The sequence below is a fragment of the Indicator indicator genome, chromosome 20 (genome assembly GCF_027791375.1).
Source record: "Indicator indicator isolate 239-I01 chromosome 20, UM_Iind_1.1, whole genome shotgun sequence".
In the NCBI taxonomy this organism is placed as follows: domain Eukaryota; kingdom Metazoa; phylum Chordata; class Aves; order Piciformes; family Indicatoridae; genus Indicator; species Indicator indicator.
The window spans coordinates 16,312,462-16,329,036 of NC_072029.1; the positions used below are offsets into that span (position 1 = coordinate 16,312,462).

At 37.8% G+C, this 16,575-nt stretch overlaps 1 protein-coding gene across 1 annotated transcript in view; it reads left to right on the plus strand.

Annotated features, from left to right (window-relative positions):
* KMT2C (lysine methyltransferase 2C) overlaps nucleotides 1-16,575 on the plus strand; it is a 185,479-nt gene that overhangs the window by 135,160 nt on the left and 33,744 nt on the right. The window contains exons 25-34 of the mRNA XM_054390059.1: nucleotides 575-705; nucleotides 3,562-3,748; nucleotides 9,162-9,266; nucleotides 9,638-9,685; nucleotides 10,850-10,987; nucleotides 11,161-11,193; nucleotides 11,841-11,960; nucleotides 14,027-14,165; nucleotides 14,399-14,613; nucleotides 14,717-14,790. Coding sequence (XP_054246034.1) covers nucleotides 575-705; nucleotides 3,562-3,748; nucleotides 9,162-9,266; nucleotides 9,638-9,685; nucleotides 10,850-10,987; nucleotides 11,161-11,193; nucleotides 11,841-11,960; nucleotides 14,027-14,165; nucleotides 14,399-14,613; nucleotides 14,717-14,790 — 1,190 coding nt within the window. The remainder of the gene's footprint in view (nucleotides 1-574; nucleotides 706-3,561; nucleotides 3,749-9,161; nucleotides 9,267-9,637; nucleotides 9,686-10,849; nucleotides 10,988-11,160; nucleotides 11,194-11,840; nucleotides 11,961-14,026; nucleotides 14,166-14,398; nucleotides 14,614-14,716; nucleotides 14,791-16,575) is intronic.

Sequence of the window (16,575 nt, forward strand, 5' to 3'; positions counted from 1 at the left end):
ACTACAGTATAAAGCATAGCTGATTTTACTACCACAATAATACAGTTTCTTAAATAACTTCCCAGGGTCATTAACTTCATGTAATTGGCTTTGGCAAGACAGAAGTAGCAGGACTGGAAAAGTTCTGCTTTTACCTGCAGTGTTTTACTTGGTCTATTGAAATAAAATATTAAATGATTGATGAGCACTGTGTGCTTCTGTGTTTAGTAGAAGAAGCAGTGCCACTTTGGAATATAATAGCTGAATAAATGTGTGATTTTTCTAGAAGGGCTTCTTATTCTAGACTGTTTGTTACTTTTATGGCAGTCTTTTCTTGTATTAAAAAAAAGATTTTTCCTTTAATTTGAGAAGTGTTAGTGAATAAAATGAAAGGTGATCAATATGTAACTCAACATTGATGATATTGGAAATACTACCTCAGTGGGATTATCTTTCAAATATCTGGATGAATGGCACCTATAATTTGTCTCAAATTACTGAATTATTAGCAAGATACGTTAGATATGCTGCTACTGTGCCTTTAGAGCAAGATCTTGAGTGTTTTATTTATTTCTGCCTGAATGTTCCTTTTTAGGGTGGACAGAACAGCTGCCAGACACTCCAGTTGAAGAGTCTACCCCAGCTTCTGAAAGTACTGAGAAAATAAAAAAGCGTTACAGAAAAAAGAAAAATAAACTTGAAGAAACCTTTCCAGCCTACTTGCAGGTAAAACTGGTGGTATGCTTCTTCTGTAAATCCATTTAAAAGCCTGATCTTTCTGTGTTGATTCATAGCAAACCATCAATGTTCCTTTTCTCAATTTATCATTGAAATGAAATTGGTTTTCTGTAAAGAATGTTCATTGGTTTGTGATGTATATTAGGTAGGTTATACAGAGCTGTACATTATCTTACATCTCCAGTTCTCTGGTGTTATTTCTCGATGTATAGATCTCTACTGATTCAGAGAGAGGAGGCAAGGGGGAAAGGAAGCCTTTGGTGTTTTTTTCTCTGAACTGATACATGATATTTTCAGCATTCAGCTCTCTCTGAACCTGATCACATGCCATTTTCTTAAGATACATGTTTTTCATTTCAGCAGGTGATAGAACATGGTTTGATAGGGAAAACTTGTTTTCCTACAGTTCTGTGGCTTTATATGGCTGCATCTCCCTACCACAATAATCTCTGCTCTTTCTACCCCACTATTTCTGTGATGTCCCCAGCAGGTTAAGAGGTCAGCAGTCATGGATAATAACCAGGATATTAAAGATGAACAAGCAACTTGCCTACCATCAGCCAGTTTAAAAACTAACTGGTTTATCTGTCTCTCAACGAGAACATTATTTGGCTCACTCTTCTCAGCCATCATTTAAATGAAAACTGTATTATCTTGTAGATGTTCACCAAACTCCATGATGTACATTGGCACTGAAAACAAAGAACTGTCAGAGACACAGAACAATCTCTGTCTAACAATAATTTGTATTTCCTAAGTAGAGAAGTGAGTTGTAAAGAAAATACTTAAGCAACATTTCCTTTGGATTAATAAGGATAAATATTGTTTTCTTAACGCATGTTTTACTCCTTTAAAACACAGAATGTTTGTTACATTTTTCTTTTGCTCATGTTGCAATAACTGACATTGAAAAATCTGTCCTTACCTTTATTTTTAACAGCTGTATCCTAAATCAAGATTTTAAAAACTACATGAAAACAGAAAAAAAAATCTTATATAATGAATAACAATTGGCTTGCAAATGTGATAGGTTGTTGTCAAATTGCTGAGCACTGAGGCTTAGGTGAGCGATAGCTGTTATGTAATCTTTTAAAAGGCACTAATGTAAGTTAAACATCTTGAGGAGTTTTGTTACTGCAGTGCAAATTTAAGATAAATTTGTGCTAATTGCAATGCACTGTATGGCCCTTCTAGAATTTGGATGACAGTGCACTTGCATCACAGTCTCACAGTATATCAGAGGTTGGAAGGGACCTCAAGAGATCATCAGGTCCAACCCCCCTGCCAGAGCAGGATCACTTAGGGTAGACCGCACAGGAATGCATCCAGGTGGGTTTGGAAAGTCTCCAGAGAAGGAGACTCCACAACCCCCCTAGAGAGCCTGTTCCAGTGCTCTGTCACCCTCACTGGAAAGAAGTTTCTCCTCATGTTGAGGTGAAATCTTCTATGTTCTAGTTTGAACCCACTGTTCCTTGTCTTATCACTGTGAACCACCAAAAAGAGCCTGGCCCCCTCCACTTGACACCCACCCCTCAGATATTTGTAGACTTTGATCAGACCCCCTCTAAGTCTTTTCTTCTCCAGACTAAAGAGCCCCAGGGATCTCAGTGTCTTTTCATAGGGGAAATGCTCAAGCCTGACAGGCTGCTCAGCCTGACAGGGTGTCAGCCAACCCCCCCAGTTTTGTATTGTCAGTGAACTTGCTGAGGGTCCTCTCAGTCCCCTCAGCCAGGTTGTTGATATTGAACAAAACTGGACCCAGTACCGGTCCCTGGGGGACACCACTTGCCACAGGCCTCCAAGTTGACTCTGTGCCATTGATGACAACGCTCTGAACTCTGTTGTGGAGCCAGTTTTCAATCCACCTCATTGACCAACCATCTATGCCACATCTCCTGAGCTTTTCTATGAGGATGTTATGGGAGACTGTATCAAAAGCTTTACTGAAGTCAAGATATATGACATCCACTGTTCTTCCCTCATCTACATCATCATAACTTCATAGAAGGCTATCAGATTAGTTAGACAAGATTTCCCCTTGGTAAATCCAGATTAGCTACTCCTGATAACCTTCTTGCCTTCCATGTGGTTAGAGATGACCTCCAGGATAAGCTGCTCCATCATCTTTCCAGGGATGGAGGTGAGGGTGACTGGTCTGTAGTTGCCTGGGTCCTCCTTGCTTTTTTTGAAGACTGGAGTGACATTTGCTTTCTTCCAGTCGTCAGGCACCTCTCCTGTTCTCCATGACTTTTCAATGATGATGGAGAGAGGTTCAGCAACAGTATCAGCCAGCTCTCTCAGCACTCGTGGATGCATCCCATCAGGGCCCATGGATTTGTGTGTCTTCAGATGGTATAAGAAATCTCTAACCCTGTCCTGACTGACCAGCGGAATGTCCACATCTCTCCAGTTCTGCATGTTTCTCATAAGCTTTTTGTCTGGCCTTGATCAAGTTGCCCAGTACCATTCCCATTCTTCAGCTGTCCTTTCTGTGTGAGGAGAAATATTCTAAGTGCTAAAGATCTTGTGATATATAACCACACAGTATTGGTACATGGTCTGTGTCACATATATGTAAGAAGATTCTAATCTTTCTGTATAATCTAAGGTGTGAATTTACTTATAAAATATTAATTCGAATAACGTAGCTATCTCAGGTAAGTTGTATCCACACCTCACAGCCTGGAAGAGATGCTGCCGTACTGGAAGGCATGCAGGATTGAGACTATATTTTTGTATTTATAGTAACTGTTGGCTTTTAAGTTTAACTTTGTTGATTATCTGGGTTTTTTTTCAATAGATAGAGTGTTCTTCCTGCATTGAATCATTTCGTCATCTTTGCAGGAAGCTTTCTTTGGGAAAGACCTACTAGATACCAGCAGACAAACCAAGATGAGCCTAGATAATTTACCCGAAGAGTCACTTCCACTGTCATGTAAAACAAATCTGACCACCAATTTCCTGGATCCTTCATCTGACCCCCTTCTTTCCTCAACCTCCACTCCAGCTCAGGCAAAACTGGGACCTCAAGGTATGCAAAGCTAAAGGTAGTGATAATTCAGTAGTTTGAATTAGTTGTTGCAACTGGGTCTTTTCCACTTTCCTTGCAATTTTTATCTGATACATGTTTTAATATTCTGTCTGTTGGTCCTTGTGACATTAAGTTATGTTGGTAATCAGTAATATTCAGCTCAAGGGCTCCAGCTGTTTCAGAAAGAGCAGTGGATGGCACAACAATTGGCACTTAATGTCAATCTGAGGCTCCATGACTATAACTGCCATGTCTATAAAATCCATGAAAATTAATTGTGTGTAAGAATACATATAGATCCATTATGGAAGACAACAGAAATACTCTAATTAAAAGATACAGTGTAGTGAATTGTAGTTTCTTGTATTTTCTTGTATTTTCTTGTATTTTCTTTAGTGTTTTAGATTATTTTAGCTTGCCAGTATCCTTGGAATTTTTGGTTCACTGTGCCCTTTCTGAACATGAGTGCCCTTTCCAGGTACAGTTTGTAGCCTGTAGGCAATCTTTTGCTTTTGCAATTGCAAAACATTACTGAAGTTACTGCTGAGAGTTTTGCAAATAGCTGAAGGGCTGTAAAGTGCTGCTGAAAGGGCAGCTTCACTCAAAGGAGCAAGTGAAAGCTAAAGTCTTGGTGTCCCCTCCAAATTATTTTTAGCTCTGTCTTGTAGTATGTGCTGTTAGCTGCAGGTGTCTACCATTCTGTTGTTTATGGGGTTTTTTTAAACTTTTACTATTTATGGTTAGTGTTTCAGTTCTTCCTCACTCCTTTTCCATCTGAAAATGTTTATACACACTGATACAATCTGTCCTGTCCAGAGAGTCATTTGAAGAAAGGTCTCTTCTTTGTGACTGTTACTCAGTGAAATCTGAGAATAAAATGCAAAAGGCTACATTATAATTAACCGTTGATTGTTACACAGTTGAAAGTGTGAGTAATAGGGAATGCAAAAGTTAACTTGCCCTGAAAGGGAAACCACAGCACATGGAGTGTTTCAATTGGTTCCAACACTGCAATCAGATGTGCTCACATAGACGCTTTTTCACCTCCACATTCCTTCAAGGCCAGAGAAACAGAGATTTGAAGTCTTTGCTGGGCTATCCAAATGCAAGATTCAAGCACTAATGGTCAAGTATTATGGTAGTATGAGCTCTTAGAAATTCATGAACTTGGATGTTAATGTTCTATTTTTCTAAAGCTTTAAAGGAATTTTTAAAGAAACTGTTCTTTGTGAATAAGCCAAGTTGTTAAAATGTCATTTTCCATTCTTTTAATTCAAAACTAAAATGTAACAAAGTGGTTCTTGAGAAGTAAATCACTTGCAATGGTTTTGGTGGATAACCTACTATCTTCCCCATGTTATATGTGAGATACTCAAAGGACAGCCTTAGGAATGTTCTCAGCGATTTTCTCTCAACTGTTCACATTTCCAGCCAAAACTATGTCCAGATGGAGCTATTTGTTGTAGTTGGAGTGCCATTGGGTGAAGTCATCTGCCAGTATCAACCAGTTCCAGGGCAATTTTTCTTAACTCTTTCACTGTAACTTTGTGGGAGATATTTTCACAATAGCATCTACATGTGTGAGAGAGATTGATTCATTTTGAGTTGTAGAGAGCCTGGTAAGTTGCCTAAATGCTGAGCTAGCAACAGTTCCCTCTTCCTTTCTGGCTGGTAATACAGAGGGGCTGGAGGTTGCAACAGTGTCCCAGAGCAGCTGTGGTATTTTCATTGTTTTGATACAGACCTGGCTTTGGAGCAGGAACAACATGAGCTGCTTTATTCACTGCACTGGCAGGCTGTAGGACTATTATTTTCCCTCAGTACCGTTTCTTACAATAATTGATGACTCCTGTGAGAGTTCTTGCTTAACTGCATAGGTCTTTTCCACAAGGCAAATGTTCTTCTCTTGGAAACTCCATGTGTATAATCTCAGGATTGAGGGTTGGGTATACTTGTTCACCTTCCAAAGAGCTCTCCAGCATCTAATGACATTATCCTATCTACCATCTACTTCGCTTTTCAGCATGTGCACAGGACTGATAGGGGCTGGACAGTGACCGGTTTAGTCTGCTCACGAGCTAACACTGTGTTTCTGTGACATATTCTCTGACTATTTGCTCTTAGAGCTTGGTTTAAGGGTAGCTGAAGCTTTTTCTAGACAGGATTGCAGTAGTGATTTGGATTGGCAGAACCAGCCAGAAAGGGCTTGTAGTGTCCTCTATTTACTATTAATTTCTAGTAACTATAACTGAAGTGAGCTTTCAGCTCCTGGTCTTGATTTCTGCCTGGCAAAGAGGTTGCAGTTTTTATTTTCAGTTACAAGACTTGTGTGGTTTTACAATGTGGTGGCACATTGCAAAGTATGTTCTGCAGGGGAACAACCCTCAAAATCGTTTCCAAGACAGTGCTAGAGCAGAGTGCAAAGGCATGCCGCTGGGAAAACAGCACCAGATCTCCAGGGTCTTCTTGGCAGTCCATGGATAATACTAGAGGTGGTGATTGGGATCTGTTGCATCCTGAGTAATCTGAGGACTCTCTATCTCTCTCCTGAGTTTCTTGATCTGGTTGTCTCTGGTGAAAAAGAGGCCAGTTGCTGAAGTGTGTTCTGTGAAAGCTCTGGTAGTGTGATGAAATAGCTTAAATTCAGTGTATTTTTTCTAGGGATTCTGGAAAAGTCATCTCTTCAAGTAGGGTTCCCAGAGAATGCTAACAAAATTCTTCCTAGACAAAAGAAGAGGAGTCTGTGTGCAACTGATTCACAGGCTGCTGTGGGACATTTTATAACTAGATATTCTGCTGCCTGATTAAACATCTTGGGGTGGCTACAGCTTTGGGAGAAGCAGTTTTAGTCATTTACAACCTAAAAAAAAAAAAGTAGTAAATATATTGGAGGAATAAGAATCATGAGATAGCAGCAGAACTGTGCTCTTTTAGAGATCCAGCATTACAAGCAAATTATTTTCTTTTTTGCTTTGTCTTAGTTTTCATCTTCATTCTATAAGAGTCAAATTACTGAGCAGTATCGAGCTATTTATTTGCAGCAGATGTCAACCAGCTATTGATTCTGATCTGAAGCAGCTGACTAAAGTGATTTAGTTGTTTCCAAGATAATATTTAGCACACATGGAATTAAAATGAGGAAAAAATAGAAGCAAGATATGAAAATATGTTTTACATTAGATGTCTTATATGATACTTCTGGATCATGGAGTCTTTCCCTTTGCTGTCACCAATACTCAGTGTTTTTGTAGACTTAACAAGCTCCATTTTGAAAGCAGGTAGCTTTTTTTCCAACATACTAATCTCATCAGAAGGCCATTACAGAATCTGATTGCTTAATAGTTAGGAGCCCTCTAGTCTGAGGCCTGAATTTATTCACGGCCAGTTAGTAGCCACGGGTTGTAAACTCTTCAGTTATATCTTTCCACTTGAGCTCTTTCTAGCTACTTATACAATATAATTATATTCAGATTAGAAGTTGAATTTTTAGGGACTGTTCCCAAGCACATTACTAAAGGCTGGGGAGAAAAACACAGTGGCATAAAATGCTACAGAACTAAAGGCTGCTAATACAGTCTTAGTGCTTTCTTCCCAAGGGCTTTTTTCTCCCTGATGCCTACCCGCCTTTAAGTAGGAATTCAGGAAAGTTAAGGAATGGTTAAAGTCAATCCTTTGCCTACCAACCAGCTGAAGTCATTAACATCATCCTGCAGTGCCTAGTGTTAGTTACTTGTATAATTAGACCATGTTGCCAGGAGGAAGGCAAGTATCTCAAAAAACCCCCCAAACAAACAGAAACAACAAACCACAACCAAAAAAAGCAACCCAAAAGCAAAACACAGAACAAAGCCAAAACCCAACCAACCAGGTTCTGTTTAAAACCTTACATTTCATAGCACTTTTCATCAGATACACAAAATAACTGTACCCACAAAGTAATGCTTTTTAATACTTCTACTGGTATCAATAGGAGCCATATTCTTTATGTAGATGTAAACTGATCTGCACTGACCTAGTTGAATGGCAAACATAAAGCATGATTTAATTAGGATGATATTGTCTTGTGTGCATTACAAAGGATAAAAATAAAGAATAAAAATTAAGTGAAGAAAAATTGTTCTCTTTGGCTTTCAGTAATAGTAGGAAGGAAAAGGTTGCTTCTGAAAAACAGCAGAAGGAACTTTCTAATTCATTGTAAAACTCAGTGGCTTGGAGAGTAGAATCATGATATAAGTAAATCCATGACACTAGTCATCTGAATTAAGCTATAAATGCTTTCCTGGGGCAGTTGGGTTTTAACAGCGGGAAAGATTCCAGTATGTTTGTGAAATCTCTTTGTTCTTTGACTTCCTAGTCACTCTTCAACCTGTCCACATTTATTTATTTCCACTTTGTACGTTCTGTGATTTGTATTAATCCCTTCCCTCTGTTTAATTGTATATGTATTTGCCAGCTCATCATGTTTCATTGGTATGGCAGTGATTGCTCATGTAGTCGTGATAGTCTGAAGTTGTCCTCAACAATATTTTTCTCGACTTTTATCTGTCTAACAAATTTCTTCAGATATTGCACATCTGTAATAGGCCTTTAAAAAAACTAGTTAATAAAACCAGATGGGCCATTTGGATTAATTTCTCTCTAATGGATTGGATGTCAAGAAGGTAATCATATCTAGAATTTATTATTTAATATTAAATAATTTATTGGTAGGCCCAGGCCAATTTTTCCTAGACAATAAATAAACATGAAATTTTTCTGCTTCTGGCTGTTCTCACTTATTCAGGATTTCCTCTAATCTTAAAAATAGCATCTTAATTTTTTTTTTCTCTTACTACTGCTTCTTAGTCTTACATTTTCATTATCTGTCAAGGTGTAGTAACTGGTTGTTCTGTAGTCTTAGGAAAGGTAATGGTGGTCTTGAGATATAACTGATCACTACTTTTTTTAAAAATAATATTCCTTATTGAGTTGCTGTGAGCTGTGTTCTTTATAGAACCTACTTGTTGACTTCCATATTCACAGACCTCTCTGTCTTAGAGGTTGCAAGTTCTCATTAGATTTTGGAGGTTTTTTTTCCCTATGTCATACAGTCTTTCTTCCATATGACTGATGGCATTATTATGTTTACTGTACTGGAGAAAATACTAAACAACCTAAGCATGTGAAGGTGGCTGCAGTACTGAATGGGTGGGGATGCTAGTGACAGAATCACAAAATGCTAGGGGTTGGAAGGGACCTCCAAATGGCATTGCAGTCTTTCAGACCAGAGTGACCTGTAGTCCGCAGCACACTGTAAAAGGCTCTTGCAGCCTGGTGGATACGTGTTTGAGTTTATAGCTCAAGCTGTAGTACATCAGCAGAGTCATGTATAAATGCCATGACTAATTGATTTAATTGGTTGCATCTTATACAGGTAGCACCGATGATCCTTTAGCCGATCTTTCCGAGGTCCTAAATACTGATGATGATATTCTTGGAATACTTTCTGATGATTTGGTAAAGTCTGGAGATCATTCGGGTATGTATATTTATAAGGTCTCTCCAGTATTTGTTTTCTTTCTTTTTCCTCTTAATTGTAGATATATTTGTTGTGTTGTATCTATAGGTTATGCTCCAGGTGATTTCAGATACAATTTTCCTGTCTTAAGAATGCCTTGGTTTGAGAGGAATTTGTTCTCTTCTATCAAAAATTAAAAAAAAGAAAAACCCCCAGTCTTTTCAACATATTATTTTACTTGGCTCTTTGCTTTGCTGCTTAGAGAGAATAAAATGTAGCTGCTGTTGTCTGTCATACCTGCGTAGCTTTTTTCAGCATGCAGCTTTTTTCTTTTCTTTTTTTTTTTGTTTTCGTGTTATAATCATCCATTTTATCTGGTTTGGGTCCTGTAGGTCTTGATTTATGCACTTTCCAGGTTGAGAACTCACCCTCCCCATTTGGTAAGAAACTAAACAATGGATGATCCATGGTTAGAAGTAGTCATCTTTCCTAGTGGTTCTAGCTGAGAGAACTGCATGTGTAGAAACTAGCACTCCCTTTTTGTTGTGTCACTAATTCATGCCTTCATTTTCCACTCTTTCTGTGGTGTTTGAGTCTAACACGACCTATGAATTCTGCACTCTACATTTAACTGCATAAAATTTTGCTTACAGCTTTTAAAAACCTTGAGTTTTTGTGTTTCACAAAACAAACCCATGCATTTTCTTGCTACCACTGTCAATTAGAATATTACTTCTAGTAGTAGTGTGTAGTTTTTATCGTAGTGGTATCTTTTGTAAATTAAAAACATTTTAACAATATGAGTATACTAAAGCATGAATAAAACAGCATCAATCTTTTAGTTTCCACTGGATACTGGTTCATCACTTTATGTAAAACACAGGTTGGCAATAAGTAGAACAGCATGTTTTGTTATTTTAAATTTGTTTTTATTTAATATCTAATACAGAAATATATTTTATATACTGAAGTGTGAAGTTTTGGGGGATTTTTCCTAAGATCTTTCTCTTTTGAGAGATTTATTGACTTAGGATGTGAGGAAATTTATGCAGTAAATTATGTTTTCTCAGCACCAACAAATCACTTGGTCTGGAATTTTCATTAGTTATTTTTGAAACAGAAGCTTCTGTAACTTGTTTGATATTGACTATACTTCAGTAGATATTTAATGTGATACTATACAAACATTTGGAGTGAAACTTAAGGTACGTGAGGATGAACTATATTGACTGCTGGTGTGACTGTTCTTTAAAAGGCAAAAAATAGTTATAAGTGGGGCTATATACTGACGACTGTACACTCAAAAACGTGTTGAACCTGGACTCAGTAGTCTTGTTTCACATTCTTCCAGTTGCATTCTGTTCAATTAATGTTCCTCAGACAATACAGTAAGCTGGATGTAAATAGCAAGCTGTTTGGTTTACTTTTTCTAATGTTGTTGCTAATTTTTTTGGCCTTACCTTTCAAATTTTAGAAAGTCTCGATTTAGTTGAGAGCTCAGCTTTAGGGGAAAAGAAAAAAAAAGATTTTTTTTTTCTTTTGCTTTATTCTGTACCAATAAGTTTAACTGTTTGTGTCTAACTTAGTATTCTTTCTTCCTTCAGCTGGATTGGATATTGGTCCCATCTCTGATGATCCTTCTTCTCTGCCTCAGCCAAATGTCAACCAGACTTCACGGCCACTGAGTGAAGAACAGTTGGATGGAATCCTCAGTCCAGAGCTAGACAAAATGGTCACAGATGGTAATTTTTTTTTGTCCTTGATCTTGGTCTTCTGGAAAACTTGTGTAGAAATCTTCACGTTTTTTATCAAATAATCTGTGTTTTATAACATACCTATTTGGACCTGGCTGCAGAATTAATTTTTATGCTTCTTTTCATGATCTCTTATTCTGCGCTGTCTTTCCTTTGTCCAGGTGCTATTCTTGGCAAACTGTACAAAATCCCAGGTATGTATTCTAATCATTGATGTCTTTTATAAAACTGTTGTGGTTTAACCCCAACCAGCAATTAAACATCACACAGCTTCTCATTCACTCCTCCCTCTTGCCAATGGGGTGGAGAGGAGAATTAGAAAAAAAAATTGAAACTCATGGGTTGACATAAGAACAGTTTAATAATTAAAATAAAATAATAATAACAGTTTAAGTAGTAGTGGTAGTAGTAATGGCAAGGAATATAACAAAAAGAAAGATAAATAACACCCAAGAAAAGTGAAGTGGTGCACAATACAATTGCTATCCACCCAGTGACCAATGGCCAAGCATTGATGTGGCCCTCCTGGCCAGCTTCCCCCAGTTCGTATACTGAGACCCTTTGGCTGGTTTGGGTTGGATGTCCTGGCCATGCTCCCTCCCAGCTTCTTGTGAACCCACTCATTGGCAGAGTGTAGGAAACCGAAAAATCCTTAACTCAGGAAAAGCACTTCTTAGCAACAACTACAACAGCAGTGTGTTACACCCTTATTCTCACACTAAATCCAAACCACAGCACTGTATCGGTTCCTAGGAGGAAAATTAACTCTATCCCAGCTGAAACAGGAACAATAATATCATGTATAAACAATGCAGCCAACTCACACACACCGTTTTTGCAGAGCTAGGAGGAAAGGATGTTGAAGATTTGTTCACAGCTGTATTAAGTCCAGCAACCACCCAGCCAGCTCCTTTGCCACAACCTCCGCCTCCACCACAGCTTATGCCTTTGCACGGTCAAGGTACGTTCCTTTGTTGATTTTAAAACCTGCAGCACGGTCATGAGAGGTCTGCATCTTTTAAGTACTGAAATTAGGACATGCCTCACTTTCTGCTATTGTTAACTGGTGGAATCTGCTCTTGTTAATTTATGAAATGTTATTCTAAAATTGTTCTGAAGGGAGTTATGTGATTAACATGCACGTAAATATTGATACTAGGAAAGGACAGTTATTTTAAATTCTTCTGACATATTGGAGATTGTATTATAACTGACACTTTCATAGTTCTCAAATTTGTCTGTAATAAAGTATGTGTTCTCTTCTAATTACTTTTGAGTATCTCCTCAAGGGTGAGGAAACAGTTTGTGTAACAGTGACTTATTGAGTCTTAATTTCCTTTAAGAATTCAGTTCAACACATTAGCTGCCCAAATACAGAGAGAAGGTGAAGTGATTTTTAAATGTAGCTGGGACATTATAATTTATTTTCTTTGTTACTGCCTAAGTTATCATGAGTTGCTAGAACATATTCTTGCTCTTTTATTGAAAACAAGGGCTAGATTGATTCTATTTGTTGTTCTTACCAGTGGAGCATTATTGGGTGTTTTTAGCAGTGTGTATAAACATAATTAAACGCACTCTTTTCTCATCAAACATCACCTCTAATGGATTTTCTGTGAGCTCCTGTAAAGAGTGGCCGTTTTGTTGTACTGGTACTGCAAAAAGTAGTATGCAGATTGATTTCACCAGTTAATTAATAATAATAAGAAAAATGATTGGTTTCTTGCTTGGATGAATTTCCATAAAAAGGAAAGACTTCAAAAAGTCTTAGAAAGGAGAGAGTTTAAAGCAAATAATGAGGTGATTTGAAACAAAAGGTAATAAAGATACCATTGCCTGTTTCCTAGTTACTTGAGTACTTGGAGATAATCTTAGAGATATCAAATATTGAAGTTGTTTAACTTCTCCCTGTGGGAACTTTCACAATTACAGTTTTAGATTTATAATTTGGTTCAGTTATGATGTAGTGATCCACATGTTTCTGTGAGATAAATGCTTCAGTAATAGGGAAGCCTGCATCAAATTTCAGCAATTCCAATAAAATTAATGCTCTGTTCTCATAAAGAGGTGTGATCCTACAGTGCAAACCAGAGGCCTTGAATATCCATGCTGTTTGTTTGTCAGATCCTTGCAGCTTCTGTGTGCTATTTAGCAGCTATAACAAAGGTGTTCTCTGGAATTATTTTGATTTTTTTATCCAAGCTTCCTAGTGTATGTAACCTATGGATTAGAAGACAGCCTCCTAAAGCATGAGAGAATGATACAGTGTCATCCTACAGACGTGTCTAATTCCTGAGCTACTTCTATGCTTTTAGGGGAATACTGGAACAACAGTTGTAGTTGCACTTAAGTGACAGGGATTCAAGGCCAGTGTTAATTCTGTCTAGGAACATCTGCAAATACCATCTGCTGGGATGAATCTGCCTGTGCCACATTTGTAATATTGTAATCAAATAAATTTTTCTGCATTTGTACTGCTAGGCTGGACATTTAATTAGAAAATGCTGATGCTCATTTGACTAGATTTATATGTTTCATTGGTTACAAATCAGGGAGTTAGCAGATAATGAGGCTTACTTTGGTACCTGGCTCAGAAGTCTCAGAAGAGATGTTTACTTCAGGTAGCTAAGGATAATTGTGTAAGGACTGAAAAAAGCCTTCTCCACTCCTGGGTCTGGATATAATAAATATGGCAGATCATTAGCCTTTAAGTATGTACCTCAATATAAAGCACAACAACATAGCATAGACTGCCACAAAAGTTCTGGAGATCTATTTAAAAACCCTTATTTTTTCAATTAACAAAAAAATCTGTGCATGTATATGATACACTATAAAAGAATCCCTTAAGGCTATAGGGAAGAGGGTAAATTGATCTGAAGTTTAAAAGCATGTAAGGCCAGTACTATAAAATTGTAAAGAAGTCAGTTTTTCATTAGCTGAGACATCATTTTTTAACTGAAAACTTCTACCTCTACCTTAAAAGCAGTCACCTTTAAAACTGTAATTTAACTTTCTTCTTTCCAGGAGAGAATGTGTTTCCAAGAGTGCCCCTTATGAATGGCCTGATTGGCCCTAACCCTCATCTTCCTCATACAGCTTTGGCTGCTGGAGGTGGACTGGCCACTTTCTCACCCATTACACAGCAATCCTATACTGATACCAGGTAAGTCAAGATGAGAAATAAAAAAATGTCTTGTGTTTAGCATTTATGACTTAAAGGGTGGTGCTGTTATTAATACTGTGCCATAGTTCTTGCCAGCCCTTACAAAACCTTCTGTATTCTTGCAGCCTGTTCATGACTGAAATAGCAAACATAACAAGCACTTTGCTAATTGTGGGGATTTTTGTATTGAGAGCAATCTGTCTGTAAAACAAAACCCTTCTCTAATTCGTCAGGGATAAGAATCCAGCATTCAATCCGATGGTGAGTGATCCTAACAGCTCATGGGCACCTTCTGCTCCACCTTTGGAAGGGGAAGGCGATACAATGTCCAACGCTCAAAGAAGCACTCTGAAGTGGGAAAAAGAAGAAGCTTTGGGTGAAATGGCAACAGTAGCACCTGTTCTCTATACAAATATCAACTTCCCTAATCTGAAGGAGGAATTCCCAGGTAAGTAATTTATTGAATAACATTAAATATTTTCTAGCAGTTTATGTATCTTCATTTGAAAAAATATAGAATAGACTTTTCAAAGCCATTTTTCTGATTGCAGACTGGGCTACAAGAGTGAAGCAGATTGCTAAACTGTGGAGGAAAGCAAGCTCACAGGAGAGGGCTCCATATGTGGTAAGAACAATTGCCACCTGCATTTACATGCTTTCAGCAAACAAATATTTCATTTATAAGGTTCTAATTTCTTTTTTTTTTTTAAGATAAATTCAGTTCTAAGACTAGCACAAAAACTACTTGATATTTTCACTTCTAACTCCAAATACTTGTATCTCTGTTCTTTGGAATAAACTATATTAGTATTGTGCAAGCTGAAGATGTTAGCTAATATGAGACCATTTGTGATTCCCACTGCCTTTTCATACCTCAAGTCTCATTTGTTCTGTCCCTTTCTGCACAGGATCACAATCATTTTTAGAAAGTGTACTTTAATTTTGTCACCTCTCTATTCTCTCCTGGTTCTCATCTTCTCTTTGTTTCTTCACAACAGCAGCTGAGTGAACATTCTGTGGATTTCACAGTTATGTTTTCAGTATCTTAGCCTCTCCACACCTCCACTTTTTTAGTATGGTCCCATTAGTAAGCAAACTTGATTCCCAGGTGTATTGATGGCTCAGAGCTTAGCAGTATCACCATAATCTCCTACTGTTCAAATTAAAAAATCCCCTTATCTCCGTGACAGCTTTTAGAGGATAAATCATTGCCCCAGACTGAATGTGAAAAGTGGAATTCTTAATCTTTCTGAACCCCATGTCACTTGAAAGAATAATTCTCTATTATCTTCATTTTATCACTGAGACACCATCATTCTTCTGCTTTTTATTCACGCCTATAGCTTCAGCACCTTTGGACCTTCTTGTCCATGCCATATTTAATCTTGATGATTCCTTCTGTAGAGTATTTATAAGATACTATCCTCTTACACAAGTGGATTTATATCCAGGAGTTTATCACTTCACAGTTATTTCTGTTACTGGATTTTGTCTTTTTTATTGTTCTTAATAAATGCAGTGCTATTCTCCTGATGGATATCTGAAATGTAACTGTAAAAATTACTTCCCACCTGTCTGGGAGGAGGCTGCATGCACACAAGTGTTTACACAGCAAGAAGCAGTTATTTCCTGACAGAAGTTATAGTCCATGTACTCTTCCCATTCAGGTGTTGGTAGTGTTTCTGGCATTGTGCACACAAAAAGCTTCTGTGGTACTTCTCCTGGGTCTGGCATTGTGTACACAAGAAGCATCTGTGATACCTCTCCTGGTTCTGGCGTTGTACACACAAGAAGTGTCTGTGGTACCTCTCCTTGAGGGACTTACACTCTGGGGACAAGTAAAGGCGACCTTAAAAATGAAATTCAGAAGAGTGTTAGTAAATTTTCATAGTACATGTTTTACTTTCCTTAGTATGCACAATCCCCTCACTTACAGGGGAAAATGACACTAATTCTGCTGCTGTGACACTGGTGCTCTCATTTATGCCACTGTTTCATTGTTGGAGGGAGAGGATTAAAGTCTTTTCTGCTAGGCAACCCCTGCTTAGACAACTGTGAAATAAATTTGTGAAAAAGAAGATGTGAGGGTTTGATTCAGAAAAGGAATCACATCCTAGATTGGTGGTAAAACAGACTCTTTGAAACTTCCATTAGATGCTTTAAAGTGTCAGTATGGCTGTAAAATGCCTCATTGAAGAGCAATTGCTGTTCTTCAATCCAATTTTTCCTGATCCATAAGTCCATATCCTATGTTTATACTACTAACTTAACACAGATGGTGATCTATAGAGGCTATTTAATGGAGTAGACTGTATTTTTCTTGTCACTGAAGTTCTCCGCCTTGGTGGCCTTTATTGATCCAAACATCATGTGCTGTGCTCATGTCTTCAGATTGCAGACCACACCAATA